The following is a 25,969-nucleotide window of genomic DNA, read 5'->3' on the forward strand; positions in this document are numbered from 1 at the left end:
CTTATGCACCCTATACTGAAGGAGTTGATTGAAACAATGGGTTTTACAGGGGTATGCACATTTCTGGTGGAACACTCAAGAAGAGCTCAAAGAATCAATGTGATTTCAACTGTAGGGGAATAAAAACAATTATGATTTTGGGTGACAGAGTAAAGTGATTGCTCTGGGGCTCTCCAATATATAACCTTTCTAAACTTTTAGAAGGAATTTTGGCTTATTTTTTTTTTCTAGGACAATACTCAATAATTAAAAAGGCAGTATTAGCCATCATTGTTTGAGGGCTATGGGCCAGGCACTGTGCTTATAACCAAGCACTTAATATTCACATCAGTTCATTTAGTTACAGAACAGCACTAAGAGGAGGACAGTATCATTCCAATTTCACAGATGAAGCTAGAGTCACCCCACACCTTACTCTAAGTTTCACAGCTAGTAAAGGATAGACCAAAGATTCAGATCCAAGATCTGAACTAAGCTTTTCAGATTCCAAAGCCTATGGCCCAAGTTAAACACATTGAAAAGAGATGGTGTAGTCTCAACATTTCCTCATGGAACAATAGTGAAAAAGTATTTCTGTTGATGAACTTTAACCAGCGTATCTGAGCAAATGCCACTTACATCTTGATGAATCTACCACATTAACCATTATTTGGAAATTTCTCTGGCAAGTGTTCTCAAATCTAGACTCCCTTTACATACCCCAACTTCTGGCCACTTGCTTAAAATGTGCTGTCAGACAGATGTATGCTACCATATTTCAACGCCACATATTTACTAGTTGCAGTCATGCTTGCAATCAAAGTATATGACCAGAAAAAGACTAGTTTTGTCTATTACAACTAGTCTTGACTTGCCAACATTGTTTGACAACAACTAAATCTTTTCATTAATGTAGAATTTAGTGCAGGATTTCTAATTCTAGAAGGCAGCTATTATATACAGAATAGCAAAGGACTCAAAGTAAAGGAGCATAACTTTGTTGAGCCCCTACTCTGTATCAATCACAATTAGAACACTTTATTTCACTTTTTCCCCAAACTACCTTGCAAGGCAAGGTCATTGAGGTGTCCTATTTTTCAGATGAGGAAGCCAAATTTCAGAAAGACTGCCCATACATGGTGAGAGTCTAGCTGGGGTTCCAACCCAACCCTGTTGGGTCTCAGTACCTCTACCCATTCCACGACATCCCTCTGAACTCCATGTCAGGAAGGCCTGACTTCTAACATGATTAGGAATGTATTTGCCAAGTTGTCATTAAGCTCTTTGTGTCTTTGTTTCTTCATCTTTAAGATAAGGAAAATACTATGTACTACTCAGGGACTAAACACACTACACAGATCCAAAACATTTAACACAGTACCTGGCACATTATGGGGATTGATAAATGTTGCTTTAATTTACATAAATTATCCGAGACAGGCAGCAAAAAAAAGAAACGTTCCATAATTTGACATCATTGAGCCTTTTTTTTTTTCCATTCCCATGATAGTAAAGAGCATAATCATCTGAAATCCAAAGGAACAGGGTTAACTAAATTTGCTTTTCTCTTTGAAAACTGGTAACCTATGTATGGATAGAGTACACCAGTTCAGTTAACCAACATGTCAGGATCATGGTGAAAAATGTGGCATATCATGATGGTTTATCCAATTGGCAAAGTGGGGAGGCGTGTAGGGAACCAGCAAATCAAGGACACCTGAGATACAAGAATGGTGCCAGCTATAATGAATATTTGCAGAATTTTATAATCCAAAAATCTAGAAAAAAGCTGTTAAAATGTAAGCATTCATATATATTTTGTCTTTGGACTTAGTGATTTTTTAAAAAAATTTTCAATATGCCAGGAAACTCGGAGAGAAGGCATCTAAAGCTTTCCAGGGTTTAAGACATTATATAAGTAAGGTTCTGGAAAACTGTTTGAAGTTTGTTGACTTGCAATGAATACTTAAAAGTTACCAAACATTAAAAAAAGAAAAAAAATGTATAGTATCCAATACTTCCCAGAATACAATGCTTCTGTCATCTTACCTGTTCAGAAGTGTTTTCCCTCCTGCTTACCCTATCATAGCAATCTAAATAATAATGCCTCAGGTGACAGACAACAGTTGTCTAGCCCATATATATGCCACTTTTGATAAATTTATATAAGTAATTAGTAACTGGTTAAAATATTTTATTTCACATGGTCCTAGCTTACTTGGCTTTTAATAAGATATGACATGTTGAGCTCCAGTATAAGATATTTTACCAAATGTTTAGAAAATAAAAATGCATCATCATACAAGGTTTTGGGAAGAACATTTTATTGCTAAGCATATCCTTGAACGAAAATGCAAATATGAAATCAAAGAGAAAGGAAAAAGAAAAAGCAGTAACTTCACAACATCATAAAATAAATTCCTTAAGAGTCTGCTCATAAAACAACAGGAATATGATAGCTCACATACAGAATGCACATGTTCCCATAAAATTGTCCAAATAGAAACTTACACTAAAAGGAATATAACAAATGTATTTTTACTCAAATTAAAAAAAAAATGTAAAGAAAGCAGGAAATCGGTTCACAAGACCTCAAGACTCCAAAAACAGCAATCTTTTACAGACATCGAGATATAATCAACTTCATATAGGTTGGGCCATTTATCTAAAATCGTGCTTTGATATCTCTTTATAATCCTGTCTTTTTTAATGACAACAAAAAAATCCAAAACTCGTAACACACTGAAGTATCAGATAATGAGGAACACCTCTTTCCATACACATTTGTCAAGGCTACCATCATTTAGATCACGCTTTTTGCCCCATGTCTTTAAGATATTTCTCAAAGTCAAATATTCATGCAACTTACAAAGACCAGCAAGAGTAGATTTCTAAATCTAAACAGATGGTTGGTTTTCATCTATACAAAAGAAATTGTATATATCCGGCCCTCCAGAAGACATCATTTTTGTGTGAATATTTGTCTTGCTTTGTCTCTTGCTTTTTGGATTAGCTATGGCCACACAACCAGTTTGTTTTTCTGTACATTTGTTTCCTCTTTTCAAAAAGAAAGACAACTGGAATATAAACCAAACAAACCGAAACAAACCCATAGAAAGGAAAGAACAGTTCTTAAAGCAGTATGTACATAGGTGGCTAAGGGATTATACCAGCAAAAATGTAGTAAAATATGTAAACAAAATCTGAGAAGATTGTTTATTCTCTTTGACACAGTTAACTGTGACAAAACTAAAACTCACACTTTCTTCACATTTTAAGGTTTACTTTTTTGTTGTTTTGTTATTTTCTTTTAAAACAACATTCTCATTCCACTTCAAGACTTTAACAGTTTTCCTGTTTCAGTCATCCCATCAAACATACCATGATAAATATATCTGTATATATATTTATTTATATATATTATACTATTAAATTCCTTTTTTTGTGTGTGTCACAGCAGCTTTATTAATTTATTATTTATTTATTTGTTTTTAGAAAAGATGGGTGAAGGGAGATGTGAGCAAATGGAAGGGCAGAGTTATCCGTAAGTGTCAGGCTACAAAATTAAACCACTATGAAAAACATCATGTTGGGGGCGGGGGAAGAACTATGTATTTTGCACTCTGTCATGCCATGTTTGGCTTGTGTGACCTTTTGTGGATCCATCACACGTTGAACTCCCCTACTGTCTGTTTTGATTCTTTCACAGACTTTTAGTATTGTCTTGTCTTTTATTATGTGCATGCATTTCAGTCAGTCACAGATCCAGCCCACCCCCTCTTTACCTTCCCTCGGAAAGGCTCTGTTTTTAGTTTGCGGGACTCTCTCCTTTACCACAATTTGGAACAATATTGTTAAGTCAAGCCAATAGCTCTGATAAAACCAGCCCTAAACCCATCTGGTCAGAGTTTGGGTGGCAGATTCTGAAATTAGATCCTGAGGGACCAGCTTTTCAAATCAATGCTATTATCCATCCTGTGATTTTTGCTATGTGTTCAGCAAAGCATCATATAGGAAACAAACAACAGATTCTAGAAATACCACAACCTGATATGTAGAGTGAACACCATGGTAGCTTTTGAGTTCATATGGCAATAGTCTCTCTTACTGTCGTTTTCTGAGTTTTGTTTGTTTGTTTGTTTTTTCTTCTTATGTCCATTCTCAAAAAATAAACAAAAACCCAAAAGCCATTTTTTTTCCCCTCAGATCTTGAAAAGTTACACGTACACTGGCCAAAACCAGATAAGGGTGGGTTTTTTTTTTTTTTTTGGTTTTTGCATTTCGTTTTTTTCATTTTTTTTTGTTTTTTACATAATTAAAAGGAAAGAAAAAAGAAAACATTGTTACAGTCAAGCTTCACAAGCATCATTACAGACTCACTTGGAGTTACGGAACAAGTGAGCCGTGAAGTCCTCTACCTTGGGCGAAGTCCTCAAGAGAAGGAAGCTTCCAAGTCCGTGGAAGTGGGGGGAGCCATCTGCTTGCTCCAGAGCGCAACGTGTGTGCTTTATGATACAGCAGGGCAGAGAGAATGTTCTGTCTCCGAGCGATGACTGAATCAAAGCAGCCATGGCTGAGCTGCACAGGTAGGTACATCTGTGTGTGTGTCCTTTTAAAAGTGGTTTTCCCCACCGTAGTCATGGTGCGCCCCATCTCGTAGTGATAGCAGTTCTGACGCCTGTGAAATCTCATTGGCCAAGTAGTTACAGCTTTACGGAGAAGTAATTCTGTGTCCTAAGTGCACGTGATTATTAGCGGCGGCGTTTTTACACGTAGTACTCCTTGTCCTTGTTTTTCTGTTTCTTGTGGCCGCTCTTGGCGCTCTGCTGCTTCTCCTTGATGAGCGTGCCGTTGCTCTGGGCCGAGTTGCTGATGTAGTTCCGCGTCTCGTCCACTTGGTAGGACCCCTCGTCCCTGTTCCTGTACTTGTACATGGCGTACAGGAGGATCAAGATGCAGAGGGCAGCGGCAGCCACAATACCGACGACCATCCCTGTTGTACTGCTCGACTCGCGGATCACCTCTGAGGCCCCCGGAACCCGTCTGACTCCCGGCTCCGTGGGGTTTGCTGTGGGCACATTACGGAACATGGGGGAAGTAATTAGTGGGCTCTTCAGTTTGGTGCTGTCTAGCTCATAGGCAGTGGGCAACGGAAGCAAGACTATATCAGGCTGGGGTTTGAGATCACGGTTATTCATTTTGCCAGCTGGCAATTTGGGCACCATCCCAGACGAGGAAGCTGTGAAGCGGATCAGCTCAGGGGACAAAGATGTGGTAGTAGTCCTACTAGTTTCGGAGACTTTGTTAGGTCTAAAGTCCTTGGATTCCCACTTGGGCGCATGTGCTTTGTAGCCACCTTCGAAGATTGAAGTGGAAAGACTCTTATCTGTTACCAAGGAGAAGGTGGTGTAAAAATCTTCATCATCAGTAGGGGGCAGGTTAGAGTCAAAGGTTTCCCCTGAGCCATACCCAGATATCACCAAGCCATCATCATCACAACCATCGCTGCCTTGGTCCGACAAGCAAGGTAACCCCGCCTCAGAGGTCATGGACAGGGAATCTTTGGTGGTCTCAATAATGGTGAGGAGGGGGCGAAAGGTAGGGGGGAGTGTAATGGAAGGTGCACGAGTAGCAATAGGAGGGGTAGCTAAAGGGTCTTCTACAAGAAGAGGGACAACTAATTCACCTCCTGGGATTGAAAAGAAAAAGAAAAACACAATTAGTATATTTGCAGATAGACACAATTCATAGGCATTCTCAGGGACTGTATTTCATCAGTTAGGCATCAGAAATAATAATAAAATGACCTGGGCCCGCACATGGATCCTTTGTTGTAGCCTAACCATTCTAAACTGATTTAGAGCCCATTATATGCCTCTTGCCACCAAAATCTGAAACCCCCTAGCTTTTAAAGATACTCTCAAGTAATTATTTGGAGAGAATTCAAGTAGGCTGTTTCCAGAATCTGCTTACAAAATAATGACCTTCCATGTTACTGTTGCAAAAACTGGCTATCAGAAGAGAGAGAGAGAGAGAGAGAGAGAGAGAGAGAGAGAGTGTGTGTGTGTATGCACTCATGCATGTGATTAATCCGTAAGCCCTAGCATTTCATTATTGCCTTCTTGGGTTTCTACTTACTTGCTCCCATGAGGATGAGCATGGCATATTCTCCATGTCACAGAGATCAAGATCAGTGAACATAAAAGATTGTCTTTCGTCTTTTAAGCTAGTCTTTTATTTAACATTTATCAAGTTCAGTCTTCATTTACTATATGCTAAGTGAGGGGAACACAGGAGAGGTTAAACATGTTCATCTAACAAACCCTTTTTGATTATGCTTTTCCAGAAATTCCCCTATTAAATGACAACTCGCCTTGCACTGATCTCATGTTTATGCATTGCTTTTATGCTATATGTAATATATGCTGAGGTGGACACTAGATTTTAAAAATACTCAGACTAGATATCCATACCTTGTGGAAAACTTAGATTCAGACATGTAGAAATAACAAAGTTTTTAAAATCAGCGATTCTTGGGGCGCCTGGCGGGGGCTCAGTCAGTTAAGCGTCTGGCTTCAGCTCAGGTTATGATCTCAGGGTCCTGAGATTGAGCCCCCCGTTGGGCTCCCTGCTCAGCTCAGCAGGGAGTCTGCTTGTCCCTCTCCCTCCCCCTCTGCCCCTCCTTGTTCTCTCAAATAAATAAAATCTTAAAAAAAATTAAAATCAGCGATTCTTATCTAGAGTGGGAAAAATAAATTGGTTTACCCACAGACCCTAGTTATTGCACTTATAAACGTGGACTAGGTCAGGAAAGAAAGTTCAGAGTAATTCAGTAAATCATAGTGCCTTGCAAATCATGGGTACTACAAATATTCTGTGGTGGATGTTACTCACCTAATTGTTGGGCCACGTTTATTACTCACGTACGTAAGCGAGATAATCGAGGTCTCTTCTGTGTCTCTTTATCGTGTTATTTTTCAAACAGAAAGAATCTCCAGAAGTCACAGTTCGTATCTCCTCACTGAATTTGTTCCAAAAATGTATTTCAGCTGTTTTTTAAAAAAAATCCTCTAGCAGGGATGGCATGATGTTTTCCAGTCCCAGTTAGTCAGACAGTTGAGTTGGGAATATATTATTTCTGAGCTGGGTCATTAAGCACTCAGCCAGGTATGATTTTGTCTGTTCTGCCCTCCACAGTAACTGCCCGGACGGGATGGTCAGTGTTGGAACATCTATTATCAGATGTGACTCTCGCTGAGGTGCCCCTTATTGGTGACAAAGTCAGACATGTGACTCACTACTGCAGAGTTCTAGGTGGACAAGCCTTTGCGCTTACACGGTCTTTCGGTTCTTCCTACAAAGACTGACTCACAAATGAGAATTCTCCTGCTCCTCTTTCCATACTTTATATCTTTTAGTTTCCTATGCCTCCTTTGGAACTGCTGCATCTAACCTGCCCAGACTGCAGCTGGGGAGGAAGCCTGTTACATACCTTCAAAACACCCTTTGTAGCCATGTCAGGAGCTTCACTCCAGAATTAGCCAGTAACATTGTGTTATGCAGAGAGAAATGCAGTTGGGGAGGGTGGCAATAATGTACATAATGTATGTATATCATTTGGAAGACAACCAGTCATCTCTGTCCTACCTGATGTTACCATGTGTAGAGAAATAAAACATGAACCTTTCTGAGAATTTCAAGATGGTATTTTGGGCTATGCGCTAATCCCAAGCTTCTCTTCTAGTGCTCAAGAGTTTCAAACTGTTGAGTGAAACAATCTTTGCACATTTGTCACAGCTTCAGACTTGCTTTACTGGACCAGCGTGACTTTTTTTTTTTTTTTTTAACATTGTGAACATATAGAATTCCTATATCTTGCAACATATTTAATGCACAATTTACAACTGTTGCTAGTTTTTAGAAATGGGATTTGGAGCACAATTCCCTAAAGATAAGCCAGTCCTAAAACTAACCCCGAGTTTACTTTTCTCCTCGGGGGGAGGGGATGGCAAGTGTTAATAAATATTTAAGGTGACCCATGGAAAAAGGCAGTGTTTAAGGAAGAGAACAGCGATGAGAAGAGAGAAGGCCCATGCAATGTGTTTGAAGGTTCTCTAGAGATTACTCAGGGATGATTTTACTTTCCTTCAGAGACCAAGTCAGGATTTTTTTTTTTTTTTTTTTTTACCTGTCTCACCTAGAATAAAGGTTTAGCTCGTGTGTTCTTTTCTGGCACAAATACTGAGAGTCATCTGTTCCTTAGGACCATGATAAAAATCTGCTCCATGTATATTAAGCAGAGAGGAAACTGGGATAAAGGACAAGTAATAGCCAATCTGCTAAAAGGCAAAAGCCTGGTTTAGAACACTTAAAGGCAAATTGTTAAGTAGGGTGCTGATGTCCCTTTAAGTGAGATTAAGATCACTGCCTTCCTGATTACATAGTGGCATTCATTTGCAATTTTAGTGTACCATCTGTGACACCCAACTGGAGTCTTAAATTTGCTTCTTCCTCCCCCCCCTTTTTGCAATCCTAGCTAAAGCTTCTGCAGTTTCTTTGTTGTAAAAAGTCTACAAAATCCACAAACTGTTCACTCTGCAGTTGAATTGCCTCCCCCCGCCACTTTCCTTTGCTATTCACTTCCCAATTCAACCCCTTTTAATCTCTCTTGGATTAAAAAAAAAGAGTAGAAACCATTTTCATAATGAAGAGAGTCCTAAAGCTTTCCAATTTATAAAGAGCTTCTAAAAGGTTGGTGAGCCCCTAAGTGACATAAGAGCTTATTTCAAAACTAAAATGATGGGTATGCTATTTCAGAGTTTAAATAATCTGTCCAAATTACTAATCTTCAGTTTTCTTTGCCATTTTTGTTATTAATCCTGGCAGCAGTGATTAAAAAAAATGATAAATCATGCCCCCTGTCAGAGAAAAGTGAGCCCCAATTCTGGTGGTAGGTTCATCAATGGAAAGGGAGAAAAGCTTTCATAATCCACCCCTTTCCTGGCATCTTAAGAAATTGAAGAATGTCTTCAGTTTAAAAGGAAGTCAACTGGGCTGTGGGAATTGTTATGAATGGGAATTACAGTGAAAATGAGATGGAAAATTCTAGAGACCTGTAAATGTGCAAGCTGCCTAGGACAGGTGTGGGAGTTGGTGTGTATAATCAATTTTAATATCCAATTCCATCTCTAAGATTTAGGATGATTATAGTGTCCTGGGAAGTCCAAGGCGTACATCCTTTGAGATGAGGAGATGAAGGATACATTTCTCCCATGATTAGATCCTTAAGAGAAATACCTTAGATTGTAGAAAGCTACTTAAGATTTTATATTTATTTGTTTTAATCCAAAGTGATTACCTCAGAAATGCTGGAGCAGCTGATACTTTTTTCAATGCCCAAAGACTATGGAGTCAGGGGTCTACCAGATGTCTGTGCTTATAAAAGTATTCACAGAAGTAACAAGCCTAAAATCATAGGGGGTTACAGGCAGAAAACTTGCAGGCCATCAACACCCTAATTTCTTATTCCATCCCCAGAATTTTTCTTTGGCTTGCAATAAGAACTATATTCCTTAATGTCAGCATTTTAAATCAGGAATATATACCCGTTTCTGACAGGGTTGTGCTTTTCTTTAAACTAGAGAGATCACTAGGGATATAAAAGGTCTATTTTAGCCCTGAAGGCTGCCCTGCTTTTTTGCTTTATGAGTATATTTATAGATATATAATTCATGTGTCTAGGGCTGATATCCAGCAAAAGGGGCTCTCTGCCATCGAAAAAGACAGTGTGTTAAAAATTTAATAGAACTCTCCTGAACTGTGAGAGTGTTGCAGGTGATGGTGAATGTAGTGGGTCATCTGAAAAAAACAAGAGCAGCACGAAATTTCAATGTGGCTGCAACCTTTGCCTCTCGGGAGATATTTGAGCCTAAGAAGTCACAAAAATACCGAAACAATGACACCAAAGAGCCAGACCGAGAGAGGACACTATGCTCCAGTTCCTTGAATTTCTTTTATGTCTATTTAGGTTCTTTACTTCACCTCTTATTTGCATTTTTTCTAATTCTCTGCTGAGAAAGTCATATAATACAGAAAAATCATCCTTTTCCCCACTACATTAGTTGTTGAATACATTCATTTAGTTATTTGGTACCAAAGCAGCATGTACACGTAGCACATAAATATCCCGAAGCTTGCAATTCCCCTCTACCTTCAGAAAAAATAGCCATGGACAAACATGGCAAGAAGGCTCCAGAAAAACTCAAGTGTCTCAAAGGGGCTTCACTTACATTTTAATAAGATGAGAATCTCTAAGTAGGATATTTTCCCCCTAGTCTGTCTGAAATGGATTTGATTCTGAAAGGCTACAGATGCTATTTTTCAACATATGCCCAGGTAAGATGAGACAAAGCCCCTGGATTTCATTCTATGTTGTAAAATAAGGAATGTCAAGTGGAGTTTTTCATTTGCCTATTAAGAGCTTTGCCTCTGGAGTCACTCATACTCAGGTTAGCAGCTCAGCTCTGTGGCTTACTAGCCATGAATGTGGTAAAAGTTCTTAAACTCTCTGAAAAATGGAAGTAATAACACAGTCTATCTCAAACCGCCACTGTGAATAATAATAATGCATGTTAATGTTAATTATAATGCATATTAAGTATTTAGCACAGAACCCACTGTTACTCCAAAATGCTAGTTACTAGTATTATTTCTACTAACATTTTGGGCCTGTAAACACTGAAACCATTGATTAAATTCTTCTGACCATTTTTTTTTTTTTTAACATAGTAGCCTCATGCTAAGGTACAAGTGTAATAATATAGGATCTAGATTATTGAGGCTATTTTAAATGCAGACTTGGAAGAATGATTTATAAGAATTCAAAGAGCTTATATTTTTAAAAAAATGATTAACCTTTTATTAAGTTGACCTATTGATAGCTTCCTCAACAAAAATAAATTCTATTAGACAAAATAATACCCCATTTAGGAAGTTCTTGGTTTTAAACCCAAAATATCTAGCACATGAAACAATATAAAATCATATGAACTAAGAGAAAGCCCATTAATTAAAGCTGCTGGAATGGAAACCTATCTGTTAACCACCATATGGTCTGATAGTTCTATAATAGTTTCTGATATACCTGAAATTAAAGTGAAACAAGTAACCTCTTTAAAAATTGTATAGCACTTCGTACTGCTCTTATGTTCCCAAAGTGCATAAGGCAACATTAACCCAAATACCTTTAAGGTCAAGGGATATTCTCACCCCTAAGGTCACACAAAATGGCAGTACCTACCTACCTGAAAGGTTTCCTAAATAAAACTTTAGATGTGAAAATCATCATGTTTCTTCTTGGTAGAATCCTTTTAAAGTTTACCTGATTAAATCCAGGAGAGAAATAGCAACTATTAATAAAAAGGGAAAAGGGGAGGGGGGAGCAGAGAGAGATTGAGAGAAAGAGAAGCAGGGAGGGAGGGAGAAAGGCAGAGAGATTGAGAGAGAGGCAGGGAGGGAGGGAGAAGGAGGAAGAGGGAGAAGGTGAGAGGTAGGAAGGGAGGCAGGAAAGGAGGGAGAGGAAGAGAGAGGCAGGGAGGGAGAGAGAAGCGGGGGGCGGGGTAGATAATTGAGTACCTTCTGTGTATATATGTGTGCTTTCACCAGTAAGTTCTATACATTCAAAGGCATATTACAGGACAATACTCTATATAAACACCTGGGATTCTCGATGCCTTTATTCTCAAGAAAATGGGTTCTGCATTCTGCAGTGATGGTGGTGGTGTAATCCTGGATAACCAAACTCTACCATAGTCACTTGAGAGTATCTTAATGTCCCTCTGCTGAAGGAAAATACAATAAAGGACTGATTTCCCTAAATGCTTTCTAAGGAGTTAAATGAGGATGTATTACCACTGATAATACTTGGAGTTAACTCATTTTCTTCTGGGGGTCCAGGCCTCCCATAGGCTGTAACCAATTTAATATCCCACTGTAAAGCCTACCATTACTTTTAAGGCTTTAAGGTTGGTTCAGGCAAAGAGGCTAGGCTTTCTTTGGATGCTAAGAACTCACCCACCCCCTTCTACCAACAGTAGAGTTCACATTGATCATTAGAAGCAATTCAGCACAGAACATAACAGTGAAAATTAAGCAGAGAGACACAAATGAAATAAAATATTTAGTACTGTCTTCAAATCATATAGTAGAAAATAAAACCAACATCAGGGCCAAAGTAAGCTAGAGGAAAGGAGAGCAAATAACATCGACACGGCATTCACAGTATAATGACAGGAAAAATAAAAGTAAAAGCAAATAAAAAATAGAGGCTGTTTTTGGAAAACAAAAAAAAGAAATCATTTCCATAAAATAACTCAAGTGAAAAAAGCATACCGTATTAATTTATAGTCAACTTACATCAACAAATTGCCCGCATGTTTTTTGGCATGAAAGAAAAATTTACAAAAGAAAGTTGTGTAAGAATGCTCTTGGACAAATAGAATTGCCACATTCTTGTAACTTGCTTTTTTGTTGTCATTTCTTAAAAAACTTTTGAGCAAAATGTCTAATTTTTCAAATATAATAATTTACAACAGAGGATGATACAGGGAGGCAACAACACATACATCCACACCACATAACATGAAAAGAAAAAAAAAATCTGCACTTTAACAAAGTTTTACTTTGAGGGGCTTGGGAGGGCATCGATTTTGAATTTGAAATAATTCCGATTGCGAGGATTTAAAAAATTAAAAAAAAAACCTGTTTACTTTTATAATTTGCCTTTTAAAAAAATCTATGAATCTGGAGGGTTTTGAATGAACTTCTGCACTGATATAGGTTCTCAGATATATATTTAATTTTTAAATATTTTTGTCTTTTTGACAAGTTTTAGATTTCTTTAAGGGGATGGATGACAGCACATAAATTTGAACAATGCTAAAGAAAGGGGGTATGGGAAGGAAAGATGCAGAGGGGAGGGTCATATTTATGAATGTACTACACAAGAAATGAAGATGATGGGGGTGAATGTGTAAGTGAGTCGCCATGTCCATGTAAGGGCGGCACGGAGTGATCTAGCTGCATTAGAGCTTCTGGCTGTAAGGAAGGGATGGGCAATATACAAAAACAAATGAGCCTACACATGCCCATCTACAGAAATAAAGAACAGAACTCTAACACAATCTCACACACCCTAAGCTGCAACTTCTTCAACATGCAATTACTCCAAAAATCATTACAGTTTCATTAAAGAGTTTCAAATAATAAAAACAGTTAAACTTTTTTCCTACTAAACGTAGTCAAAATACATAAAATAATACTAATAATAATGATTAAAAGATTAAAAGCAAAAACAAGGAGACTAGATTTATGCATTCAAGTTGAACAACTTCACCGGCAGCCACACAGCCCCATCTAGAGTTAGGGGAGGAGGTTAGAGACTTGCAGAGGTGATGAAAAAGGCAAGCCTGTATAGGGAGCCCACTTGCTGGGTTACTAATCACTTCCCTAGAAAGAAATGGTTCTGTCTGAATGATGTCATCCATCTTCCCCCTGTCACCCATGGTACATGGGATTCCCAAAGAGAAGGTGCTAATTCCAGAGATGTGGATGTGGAGATTCTGCAGCTGAAGTTGTTCCACATTTAAAGAGGGAGTGGGGAAAAATTGCAGAAAACAATTCATAACTTTTTTCTCATAATTTTGGATAAAGCCAAGTTAAAGATCTAGCAATTAAATGAAACATATTGATATATATATATAGATAGATAGATATAGATAGATACAATACAAAAAGTACTTAATTCCCAAACGAAAAGGGAGGAAAGAACCAAAAAAAAAGTTTTAAAGAAAAAAGTATTCCACACACTTTCAGAGATGAACAACCAGATGCACACGCTGAGGAGGCACAGACAGAGCAATCAGGGGACACTTTTTTTTTTTTTTGCTTTTTGTTTTCTGGCTTATTGATTCCCCTTTTGGTGATAGCCAAAATTAAAAACAAATTTTGCATTTTCTTTAAAAATTTGCATTTTCTTAATTTTTTTTCTTTTTGGTTTTGCTTCTCTAAAAAAAATAAAAAGGGCGTGCAGTCTGGATGTACGTCATAAGTAGACATTTGAAAGAGAAGAAAGTGGCTAAGACTGACAAATGGGTCATCTTCTATTATCCTTTAACTGTAGGAATGGTAATCAAATTAATACATGCTTAAAGTAAGTTGCATTTAGGGAAAAGAGAAAACCAGAACAGCAAGCTAGGGTTGGGGAGAGGTCAGCAAGACAAAACTGATTTGGGGTGAGAGGAAGGTACTGGACTTAGTTTCATGCCTTTCCAGTAGGGGCAAAGGGCATCCCAAGGCTTCCTGCCGATGACAACAAGGAAAGGATATGCACATGTATATGCATGTTGAGGGCTGAAGTAGAGTCTACAGTGGCAGGAACTGAGGTAAACATATATATGAGTTCGTGGGTTCTGCTCTAGAAAACTGATCCCATATTCATTCACAGACTTAGAAGGCATATTTTGTAAGTCAGAGAGAGGTTATAATTGCATTGTTCCTTATGAGTTTTCTGGGGTTTTGCCAAATTGACAGGGTACCATAAGTGACAATAAGGTGTCCATAAAATAAGCCTGATAAATGGAATAGCATATAGATTGATAGAGATATATATTAGTAACAGGGGCAAACCCCCTCTCGACTCCAAAGAACACAGTTGCACAGTGTCAGTTTCTGTAAAGTACAGGATAGTCAGGAAATGAGCATGGTTTATTCCCAGTACACTGGGGGAAACTATACCAGTCTTCTAGAGATCATGTGGGAAACAAATGTTCCATCCAATCTATACTGAGAAAAAATGGAAAAGAGAGAGGAAGAGGAGGAGAGTGAGTGGCAAGGGGAGAAGGGGGAGTGTGTGAGTGTGTGTGCGTGTGTTTTTGTTTTAGAAATGGCCTCAGCCTCTACTGGAAGAGATCTCAAGAGTTATATTCAATATTATATCCTTGTGGGAACATTAATGTCCAGCCAAGGACTTGGAAACCCAGGTAGGCAAACCACAAAGGTAAGACACTTGAGAGCACTGGTTCTGACACAATCCTAGTCACTCCTAAGAACTTTTCTGGGTGACTTTGACAAAAAGGAATAAATTGTGAGGATGAGTCAGACTTTGGCCCCCTTTGGGACGCCCCTTTTATTATTTTATTTTAAAATAATTATAGTAATGTGTCCCCATGGGTCAGTCCGTACCAAGATTTTTAGTCTCTGGTTTAATAATGTTAATCATTATTGTAGGAACTTCACAAAGGGCAGCTGGGAGGTTTTAGAAGGAGGTAAAAAGTCCCAATCATATAGGAAAAGAAAAACCCTTGTTGCCACTGATTTTTTTGAATAATTATACTTTTAACACTGAATTGTATGGCACGAGAAGACCCTACAAATACTCATATGGCCTCACGAGGCATCAAATGACTTCTACAGAATGAAGTTAGTTTTGATAATACTCAAATGGGCTGTTTTTTGTTTCATAGGCAATTTTTTAAAGTAAGAAACATAACGGGCCTAAGTATGAAACTTAAAGAATAAGATACTTCCAGTATACACATACTCCTGGATAATAAGAGGTATTAAGAGGTGTTTTGAGGAGACCCATCAATTTGGGTCTCCTAGTTTTTTACTGAGTAATTTACCTATTTCAAAATAGCCTGTTTTAAAACTCATACAAGTATGACACATCATTTACATTCTGGAAATCACTGGTTGAAACAATCAAACATAGCAAAATTTATGGTTGTCACTTTGCAAATAAAATATGTATTTTTTAAACCCATGGAAGCCATAGTTTCAATGAAGCCGACACAGACTAAATATAGTGCATAGACATTTTTATGTCAGCCATCAGTTACCTACACAAACTTGTTTGATTTCTAATGTAAGATACAAAGTAATATTGCTAGTAGTTCATAATCATGTCCCAGCTTTATTTTAATCTTCATCAGCTATCTGTGTTAGGTTTTATTATCAGTAACTACACAGTTCTCTACCTATGCCTCTACTTGGTGGGTGTTCAGAATGATTTAGAATTATGCCTGCCGTCGAGAACAAATAATACAATAATTTGACCTGAAACAGCAGATCTTGATGCAGCCATTTTTTTTTTTTTTTTTATCCCACTATGTCCAAATAACCCTGTCTCAATGTAAAGTCAAACTTTTAAAAACATCAAATGCAGTAAGATGGAATTACACTGGTCAGAATTCATCTTGAGGAGTGTGCTTGTTTCAAAGACAAGTATTTTTTTTTTTTTAAAGATTTTATTTATTTATTTGAGAGAGAGAGAATGAGAGACAGAGAGCACAAGAGGGAAGAGGGCAGAGGGAGAAGCAGAGCCCCTGCCAAGCAGCGAGCCCGATGCGGGACTCGATCCCGGGACTCCAGGATCATGACCTGAGCCGAAGGCAGTCGCTTAACCAACTGAGCCACCCAGGCGCCCCGACAAGTATGTTTCTAAACTGCTTGGAGTTGTGCTTGACACACTCCAAAGGCATACTGAAGTAATTCAAGCTGCAGACTCGCCTCTTTGGGAGAGTGGATCCTACTTGCTAAGGGACATTGTTTTCAATGTGTACAGGTGAGGTCCAAGAGGAAGGCCTGAATGAACTACTTTGTATAACCGCAAATATTTTAAATTTCTGAGGGAAAATAGTGGAAAGAGGAAGGAAGAGGAAACCTTTGTGGGACTCTGACTGCAATTCCAGGGAAAGAGTTAAACCATTCCAAGTAGGGTGGGCTAAGAGAGAAGTCTGGAGAACAAATACCTACTGAGGATTTTCAAGGTTTTTGAGTTAGACCTATGAGGTAAATCTCCTCATCTGTCCCTCCTATGACAGATACAAAAACGTTTCGCTAGTTGCTTTTCTATGTGTCCATGGGAAGAAGGGAGGGATTCTTCTGGGAGAACCGGAGAACCATTGGTTCAGTTCTGAATCATGGTTTTGCCAAGAATAAAAATGGAGGCTCTAAGAATGGATATGGAGTCCAGGAATGTGGGAATGGCTGCCATCTGTGTTACAAAATGATTCCTGTATATACTATGACTTCTCACAAGCTCTTCCTCAGACATAAGGAATGCTCAGAGAAGGGGTGAATAAACCTGCTTCATACATGGTATTTGTTTCTAAATAAAAAGTTTAATATTTTCTTTTTAATGGTGAAAAAAATGCCCCAAGTAAGAAGTTCATGTACTATCCATTCCCAAACTCAGTTTCTACACATCATTATAGTAGATAGGGGGAGAGACAGATAAATTAAGCTTCCAAGATGGACAATAGTCCAGGACACCATCAAGCCCAATATTCAGAACTGTATTTCTGTATTAATGATTTGCTTGCCCAGTTTAGAGTAATTTTTCTTACTTAAGTGGATAAGAATAGATACAACATTACAGTGGGTAGCATTACATTTTAAAACTGGTAAGATAGAACATTTATTGTGGAAGGACCCTAAATTAATGACTTATTTCCCTATATTCACATAATCCTTAACTTGTGCCTTAATTCAGTCCCACCATCTCCATTCTTGTTTGTGAACCTACTGTGCCCTGCACAGATTTCTGCTGACTCCAACACTCCATTGCACTCAATTTGTTTTCTTCTAGGTCTCAACTTGACTCTAAGAACTTTAGTACAAACATGGAGTCTTTTTTATCTTTGTCTACCAACTAGAATACTAGTAACCAAGCAAGCATTTCCGGACTTAACTAATGAATGAATAAATTAGTTAATATGTTTAATTGCTCATTTTTTTTTTTACCCCCACACTAGGCTATGGCTTCCATAAAGGCATTAAAATCATGCATCACCACCATGGCTTGCCTTGTGCCTGGAATATGGGATACAGATGTTAGGGTCAGGAGACCTAAGACCTTGGATGTAGTGCGCACTATACTAGCTGTTAAGAAACTAAACAAGTCAGTTAACCTCCCTGAGTTAGTGTCCTCATGTATAATATGGAGATTATGATGTCTGGTCAATTAACCCACCTCACAGGATAGATTTATATGACTAATGAGATTTCAAATGTGAAAATGCTTATAAATTCTAAAGGGCTTTCCAGATGTTTGTCACTATTGTTTTCAAAGCTGACACCATAGCATCAGCTGTAAAATTAGGGTTTCATATTCAACAAAGGAGGCTGAGTCCCAGACAGTTGAGGTCAGTGCTACTCCAAGTATGATCCTTGGAGCATCTACTTCAGCATCAAACAAATAACCTCAATCCAAAACCCTAACCCAAATACCTATTATTACTACTTCTGTTGAGGCCCTGTCCCTACCCCTCCAATATCTAAAGCTTGCTTAGTTCATCTTCTAATGGTGAATTTTTATTATTTCTGCATGTAATTTCATAATTACTTTATTTCACTCTTTGTGTGGGTTAGAACCATACTCTGAAGAGCTCTTATTTAGATACATTTCCATAAGAACCTATTTATTTAGTGGCAGGAGGACAGACCTAGAGGGGAGCTCTTGTCCTCTAGCAAACCATGTGACTTGAGTCAAGTCACCTGCTCTTCAATCCAACCCCCTCAATCCCTTGGAAACACATATTCCAATAGACATCAGAACTATGGGGTAAGATAAGGACATGAGGGAACAGAGGGTCCAGGTAATATTTTAGCTCCTTCCTCCCAAAAGTGTTAATACAAGAAGATACACAAAAGGAAAACTCCATTAAAAAATTTCCAGGAATACTATTCTTCTTCTCATTTTGTTTTACATGTTAACCAGGTGTTAGTGCAAGCAAGCCTTTCTTCACTTAGGATATTAAAAGTTCCCTGATTCACAAGCTGAATCTGTATGCTTATTTTGTGTTTTTTAATCTGTCTAGCATAGAGCAGGACACACCATAGGTCTTCAGTGCATACGTGCTGAATTAAACTACAAAAATAGAACAGCTTGCAACACTTCTGTGCGTTGTGAGGTGGGTGGGATTCAAAAAAGCTCTCCTTGCTGGCACTAGTTCCTTTAATCAGGAGGGAATCTATTCATAAAGTGAAACAATGAGAAAGAGCAGTATAAAGAGGGCTCAAAGCCATGAACTTAGTAACTGCTCCCCTGCTCTTCGCCTTGCCTCCAGGTAGACTTTTAGGGGTAATATAGGCATGTAGCTCATATTGGCAAATGATTATGCCCTTGTAATACTATTAAAATCACCTCTGTGCCAGTCAGAAAAATGAAAGCCCTGTCTGAAAATATTTTGTTCCAATAGCTTGAATCGCCTGAGATTCACCCTTACTTCCTTACTTCCTCTCTCATCTCTGTCTCTTGGCTGGCCCCAGGCTGGCCCCTGCCTCAATTTTTTGGATCATATAGCCCATTGGCTATACATGCCTACCATCTATTTGATTATGATTTCCAGTTCACCCCCCACTCAGAATTCCAGTTCCCCATCTCCAACTGTCCACTCAACACTTCCACTTCGATATCTAAGAGGCTTCTCAAATTCAAAAAGGCTAAAACAGAACTTTGGATTTTATTTGCCTCTTAAACTTGCACCTCCCCTAGGGCTTCCCATCTCTTCAGTCTGACTCAGATGTACAAACCCCTAATTAGTCATCTACTTGGGCCCCTACCCCCACTCACCTCCACATAGCCAGTGTATCAGGAAGTTTCACTGACTCTACTCTGGCAACAAATTCCTCACATGTCTACTTTTCCCAATGCTATTATCCAGGTCCTAGCATAAACCACCATGATTCCTTGCTTGAACTCTGTAGTAGCCTCCCAACTGATCTTCCCACCTTCACTATTCACTCCCTAAAATCCATTCTCCATAACGAGCCAAAGTGCTCTTTCAAAATTATACAGTGTAAATCAGATCAAGTCAGTTTCTTGCTTAAAGTCTTTAAAGGTTTCCCCAGACCCAAACCCTGTACCCTGACCCACTCTGAAAGTGCCCTGTGATCTGCCGGCTGCCTACTACCACTCGCATCTCATCTATGAGAACCTAGAGACTTTGTCTTGTTCTCTGCTATAATTAGAGCAGAGCTGGACATACAGTAAGAGCTCAGGAAATCACTGCTAAATGGTTTCACTCAGTGACGTCATTCCTGAGTGCAGGCACTGAGTAAATGTTTTGTAAACTAACTAGTGAGACATTGCATTCTCTATCCTGTTTTGTTTTCTTTCACTTTCCCCTAAACCAGACGGGATTTCCTTGAGTTCTAGTTAGCAGTTCCAGTGCAAATTAGACCTTCTCATCCACAGTTGGCTGAAAAAGCCCTCTGAAAAAATACATCACTATCTAACTCATTCTCCCTTTCATAAACCAGTGCTGGGAGGTTTATTAAAAACTCAGGCTTTCCTTTGTAGTTGTGAAAGCTAAAGATAAAATAAATAGAATATTCAGACCTAGAGCTGCCAAACTTTGATGCTTGTCTTTAGGCAATAGCAAGGAAGGAGCCAAACAAATTATCAGCAGGAAGAATGATGACCGGGGTAGTAACGATGCACTTGGTTATCTTGGCCTCCTGTGGCCTCAGAGCCACTCACAGCAGAATCTGGCAGCACCGGGACCTTTCTGCTGAGCTGGTACCCTGACACTTTATGACTGTGTTTATGGAGTAATACATTATTCAAAGAGGGTTTATTTTGCTTCTGTTGTCCACAAAAGCTCATCTACTCTGTCATTATGACCAAAATTCTTTTTTTATAAAGATTTTTATTTATTTATTTGAGAGAGAGCGAGGGAGAGGGAGAGAGAATCTCAAGCAGACTCTACACCAAGCATGGAGCTGACTTGGGACCCGATACCATGACCCTGAGATCATGACCTGAGCTGAAACCAAGAGACGGACGCTTAATCGACTGCACCACCCAGGTGCCCCATGACCAGAATTCTGTTGTCTTTGTACTAGAGTTTCTTTGAGTGGTAGCAGCTGGGCATCCCAACCTGTTACTTCCTCTCCACAGGCCCCTGTAAGCCTCTAAGTTGTTCATGGGAAACAGCTGAACTTGAAAACACATGACACTACAACTCACTGTATCTTGAAAACACCCTCCTTTCCCTAAAATCTATTTTCATTGCAGGGAACGTACAGTGTTCATAAATCATTACCACTAAGGCATTTTCATAATCAGTGGAAACTAATACTATGCAAACAAGATGAAAAGCTTGCCCAAGACTCATGCACTTGACATCAAGATGCTGTACTATAACTACATGGCTTTGCCTGTGTCTGATCTGAGCCTCGAGGAGCAGAAGACTGCAGAGATGCCTGCATGGGCGACACGTATCATGAGATTATTCTTAGTTTTTTGTAAATGAAACTGCTATAGATTAGAAGGAGCAATAAGAAATTTCCTAGTCCTTCCAAAAACTCAATGCATATGAGCTTATAGATTAGTAAAGACAGATGCTTAGGGACAAAGGCATTGGATCAAATGGTGGACATAGTGATCTCCTTGAAAATATGAGGAAAGAGAAAGGAAATATAAATTGTAATTATATAGTTAAAATACTAATTAGCCAGAAACCTAGTTTTGGAAGGAGTTGTTCTTAAGGGTTATTGAGAACTTATTCTCCGCCAGACATCATTTTGAAAGCTTTAGGTATTTTATTTCAGTTAATCACTACCATTATATCTTACATATCAGTAACCTTGGGCTGAAAGAAGTTAATTTGCCCAAAGTTTTACACCTAAAAAGTTGAATAGTCATGAATGGACCCAATCCTGTATGTTTTTACATTAAACGACAATGCAATCCTTCAACAAAATGTTAATATTCGGTTGTCAGTGAGCATGGGAAATCACAAACTAGGCACTCTTTAGGCACATAAACAACTTCTACAGGGATCCTAGCATCTCTACATATTTATTTCAAGTTTCAATGACTTTGAAATTATTATTGCACAATGAGATATGCAGAGGGGCTATGAGGGTTTCTTGTTGATGATTTTGGGGTTTTGTTTGTTCGTTCGTTTGTTCTGTTTTTTCACAATCTCAGGTCACTTAAGCCAGACCTACTAAATCACTCTACTGGGGGTAGTGGGGACAGGATGGCAGGTGTGTCTGGATATCTGCATTTGTTAGAATGAAAAAACCTGAACTAAGTCCCAGCTGTGATCCACCCTCTGTGACCTTGAGTAAGCCATAAACGCTCGTTCGTAAAATGGAGATAAACTTCACTGGATGTTGAATCAATCAAAGCAGACATTACATATACAAACATTTAAAAAAATACATACAAACATATACATGTACTTCCAGAAATGTTAAAAGAGTAATAAACTACCTTATTGGCATATCAAAAGCTACCTAACAGTTTCTAATACATGGATTTTAGGACCACACAATAAATGCTCTGGATGTTCTAAGAGTAACACGGTGGATATTTCAGTTACCTAATAAGTACCTATCAAAAAAGTAGTCTAAATGATTTGATTCCTTTGCTATTTGCCTGATTTGTTAAATTATGAGTGCTCTCTGAATATCTCTGCCCCACATCATTTTCTTTCATACAATATCCTAATCTGTCATTGACTCTATGGAGAATTTTCTTAAAAGCACCATAAATCAATTGTTGGAGGAGATCATCACGTTGTTATTTTTTCATACCCTATTATCTTATTCTACATTTTAACCTCAAACTGGAAGGCTCTACTAATCATGCTGAAGTATGAATAAAAATGGCTTTCTCTGTACTCATTGAAGAGATACAAATCTACTAGCACTGCCCCAGGCAGGCCAGAAGATACCAGAATTGGCTTCCTACTGTGTCCTTTCAGGACCATGGAGCCTACCATGCCTATTAGAGCAACATGGTGTCAGGAGGAGGGTAAGACACGAGCCTGGCTGCACATGAGGATTACTGAGTGAGAAGGAATGACAAGCAGCTCTGAAAACAGAAGTGCCAGTGACCACCTGATCACTTTTAATATCTTCTCTAGATGATGTCACCTTTCTTGAGTGTGGGGTTTCCATACTATTTCTTCATGGTGTTAGTAAACAGATCATGATATATTTTGCTTGTGCTGTTTTAGATAGATATGTTCCTTGATTTTTAAGTTTTCATGCTACATGTGATGACCATATGAGGTATCTTAAAAGATTTGAGAAACATTAAAGGCTTCGCTTTTAGCAATTGTACCACATTTAATTAAGAAAGTCAGCATGCTGAAACCCGGAAACCCACTTACAATCTCTGTCTTTACGCAGAAGTGTAATGGGCTCACATGCAGTGACTCTGTTAGAACATTTGCTCATTAATTTTATTCCTGTTTCGTAGTATTAATCTATAGTAATGTTTCCCCCAATGCTATTTGCTAAAAGGTCATATTTGTTTTTTCAGATGGATGGATAGTATTATAAGTTGAAAATTAAAACTCAGTAAGTACCAAGTATTGTCTTTGCAAAATCACGTGGCCTAAGGCTGGGCTCTTGTGGGTGCCTCTTGCTGAAAACAATAAAGCTGATTTTTTTTTATTATATATTATTCAGTACAAAATATATTAGCCCTTGTAAACAGCTAACTAGGAAAATCCTTGTTAGCTTAGATGATTAAGCAGAGTTTTTTGATGGTGGCAGGTCATCACCACTGTCTTCTACTTTAAAGGGCAAATAGGCAAGGCATGAGGCAATGGAAATATACCCTGGGTTAAGAAGGCATAGGGCTGGAGCAGTATCATAAAAACTTAGAGAAATCATTTTGTCCTTATCATACCAGTTTTGTTTTTATCTTTGTTTTCCTCAACCCAAATTTTCCTTGCAGATAAGGGTGTGTCTTGTTTCCTTGAAAATATTCAACAAGAAACAAGAGAACCTACTGTTTTGTTGCATGCATCTGTCTGCTTGAACATCCAGGCTATTTCTTTATACAACTCAAGGGGATGCAGTTCCTCTCACAGTCTATATAAATAGTATCCCCTGGAGTTAAGCAATGTAAGGCCTGCAAAGCCATATGCAACAACCCTGATCAAGTTACCTTTCTAGTTATGAATAGCCGTTGTAAGTACTCTGAATAAGCCCTGGGTTTTCTTCTTTTCAGTCTTGTTAAGGACAGCCAAGATATGGACATGACAGGAACACATAGTGGACAATTGTCCTAGGTCACTGCTACTTAAGTTTGTGGGCAGTGTTGACCAGATGGGTAAAGACAGTGAAAGAGGAGTCACAGGAATGTGGCCATAGCACATGATAAGTAACCAATAAATAATTACTGCAAAATAAAAAGGCATTTCCCAACGTACCCTGTAGATCTGGCTAATGGGCATAAATCAAGACGCAAAGATACCGCATGCAGAGCTTAAGTGGTGGAGAATGTCTGTGCATTTTAACTTCTAAAGAGCCTTCACATTTGAAGAGCTTTGATTAACCCACAGTCCCTAAGACATTTCTTTAAAAAGAAGGACTCTAAAAGCAAGGACTTAACTATGTAGAAGTCTCTAGAGAATAACTCCGTTGTGATGCTTTTACAGAAAGTGACATCAAAAAACTATAGTGGTGAAAAAAATAACTGTGTAAAGCAATGATGTTCACTATTAGTGGCCCAAAGAATAAAGCCATGAGGGAGAAAAAGATGGGAATAGCTATCTAATATGCTTCCAGAGAAGCCAGGAAGATGAGTAAAATCAGATGCTGCTGGGTCTTCCCCCCATCCCCCACCCCCGGTTATATGTCCTACTAACAAGCAAAACTTTGAGAAAGTAAGCTCTCTTGACCTTCCTAGAGGAGATATAACATTAGGAAGCAGGATGCGGAGACAATCTTACTTACTGATTATGTAACTTCAAGTAAGTGACTTAAATTTTCTGTGCCCCAGAGAATTATTGCCTGTAAAATGTAAGGATTAGATAAGATGATCTTTTGAGAGAACCAATGACTTAAGGAAGTTAAGCGCTATTCCTAATAGAGCTCAAAACTGTTCCAAACTGAGTAAGATCATTTCACAAACATTTTTAAATGACTGTGGTTACCATTCACTTAATACTATTTCATTACATAATGGAAGCACACCTCTTACGTTGCCTTTTCTCTTAAGAATCAAAAGTCAGTTATGGGGTGGCTGGGTGGCTCAGTCGTTAAGCGTCTGCCTTCAGCTCAGGTCATGATCCCAGGGTCCTGGGATCGAGTCCCACATCGGGCTCCTGGCTCAGCGGGGAGCCTGCTTCTCGCTCTCCCTCTGCCTCTCCCCCTGCTCATGCTCTCTCTCTCTGTATCTCAAATGAATAAATAAAATCTTTAAAAAAAAAAGTCAATTACATAACCACTTCACAACACTCCTTCCTTAGTGGGTCCTAGGAAGGGGAAATAATTTCTGTGTTTCTTGCAGTGAGATGACAACATCCTAGGATAGGAAGCTAAGAGTATTATCCTGGATACATGGGACATTGAGCAGAGATAGAGGGGAGTCTAGTAATCTAAGGATTAAGGTTTGAAAGTTGATGCCCGCTGTGCAGATTAGCCACTGAAAGGGCCCTCTATGGAAACCAGACAGCAAAAGAATAAACCAAAAGAGACAACATAGGAGCTAATGGGTCAGGTTTTGGGGTTTTTTGTTTTGTTTTGTTTTGTTTTAGCTACTACATAAACACTGACAAATTTTCAATCTAGCAACTCCAGCTTTTAGAAGAAAGTGTTGGGCCCAACTGACTTACTGCTTTGGAAAACTCTGTATCTCTCTTTTGTACTATGCTGATGTTCAAATATATGAAGTTCTCTGGAGCTCCCAACCCAAGGTGTTTTGAGACTGATGGCAATAATTATCCACCTGTATTCTAAAGCTATAAGCAGCTCTTTCTCTGTTGGATAGCTCACATTATAATGGTGGCCAAATAAAAGAAAGCTACATAGATTTTGGAAAGCATAGTTAGGAAGCACCACATGTAGCTTTCTGTCATTTGGGCTGGTTTTATCTGTTGTCCAGAATAGTGGGTGGAACTTTCTCACGAGCCAGGCTTGACAATAAAAGTGTATAATTTCCTAGCTGAAGAAGGGCTCT

At 38.6% G+C, this 25,969-nt stretch overlaps 1 protein-coding gene across 1 annotated transcript in view; it reads right to left on the reverse strand.

Moving 5' to 3' along the window:
• Nucleotides 1-4,264: 4,264 nt before the first annotated feature.
• The window catches only part of NRXN3 (neurexin 3), a 1,463,404-nt gene continuing 1,441,699 nt past the window's right edge, over nucleotides 4,265-25,969 (reverse strand). The window contains exon 17 of the mRNA XM_034993352.1: nucleotides 4,265-5,668. Coding sequence (XP_034849243.1) covers nucleotides 4,746-5,668 — 923 coding nt within the window. The 3' untranslated portion in view covers nucleotides 4,265-4,745. The remainder of the gene's footprint in view (nucleotides 5,669-25,969) is intronic.

The sequence above is a fragment of the Mirounga leonina genome, unplaced genomic scaffold, assembly GCF_011800145.1.
Source record: "Mirounga leonina isolate KUSES-001 unplaced genomic scaffold, KU_Mleo_1.0 Mir_82, whole genome shotgun sequence".
Taxonomy (NCBI): Eukaryota; Metazoa; Chordata; class Mammalia; order Carnivora; family Phocidae; genus Mirounga; species Mirounga leonina.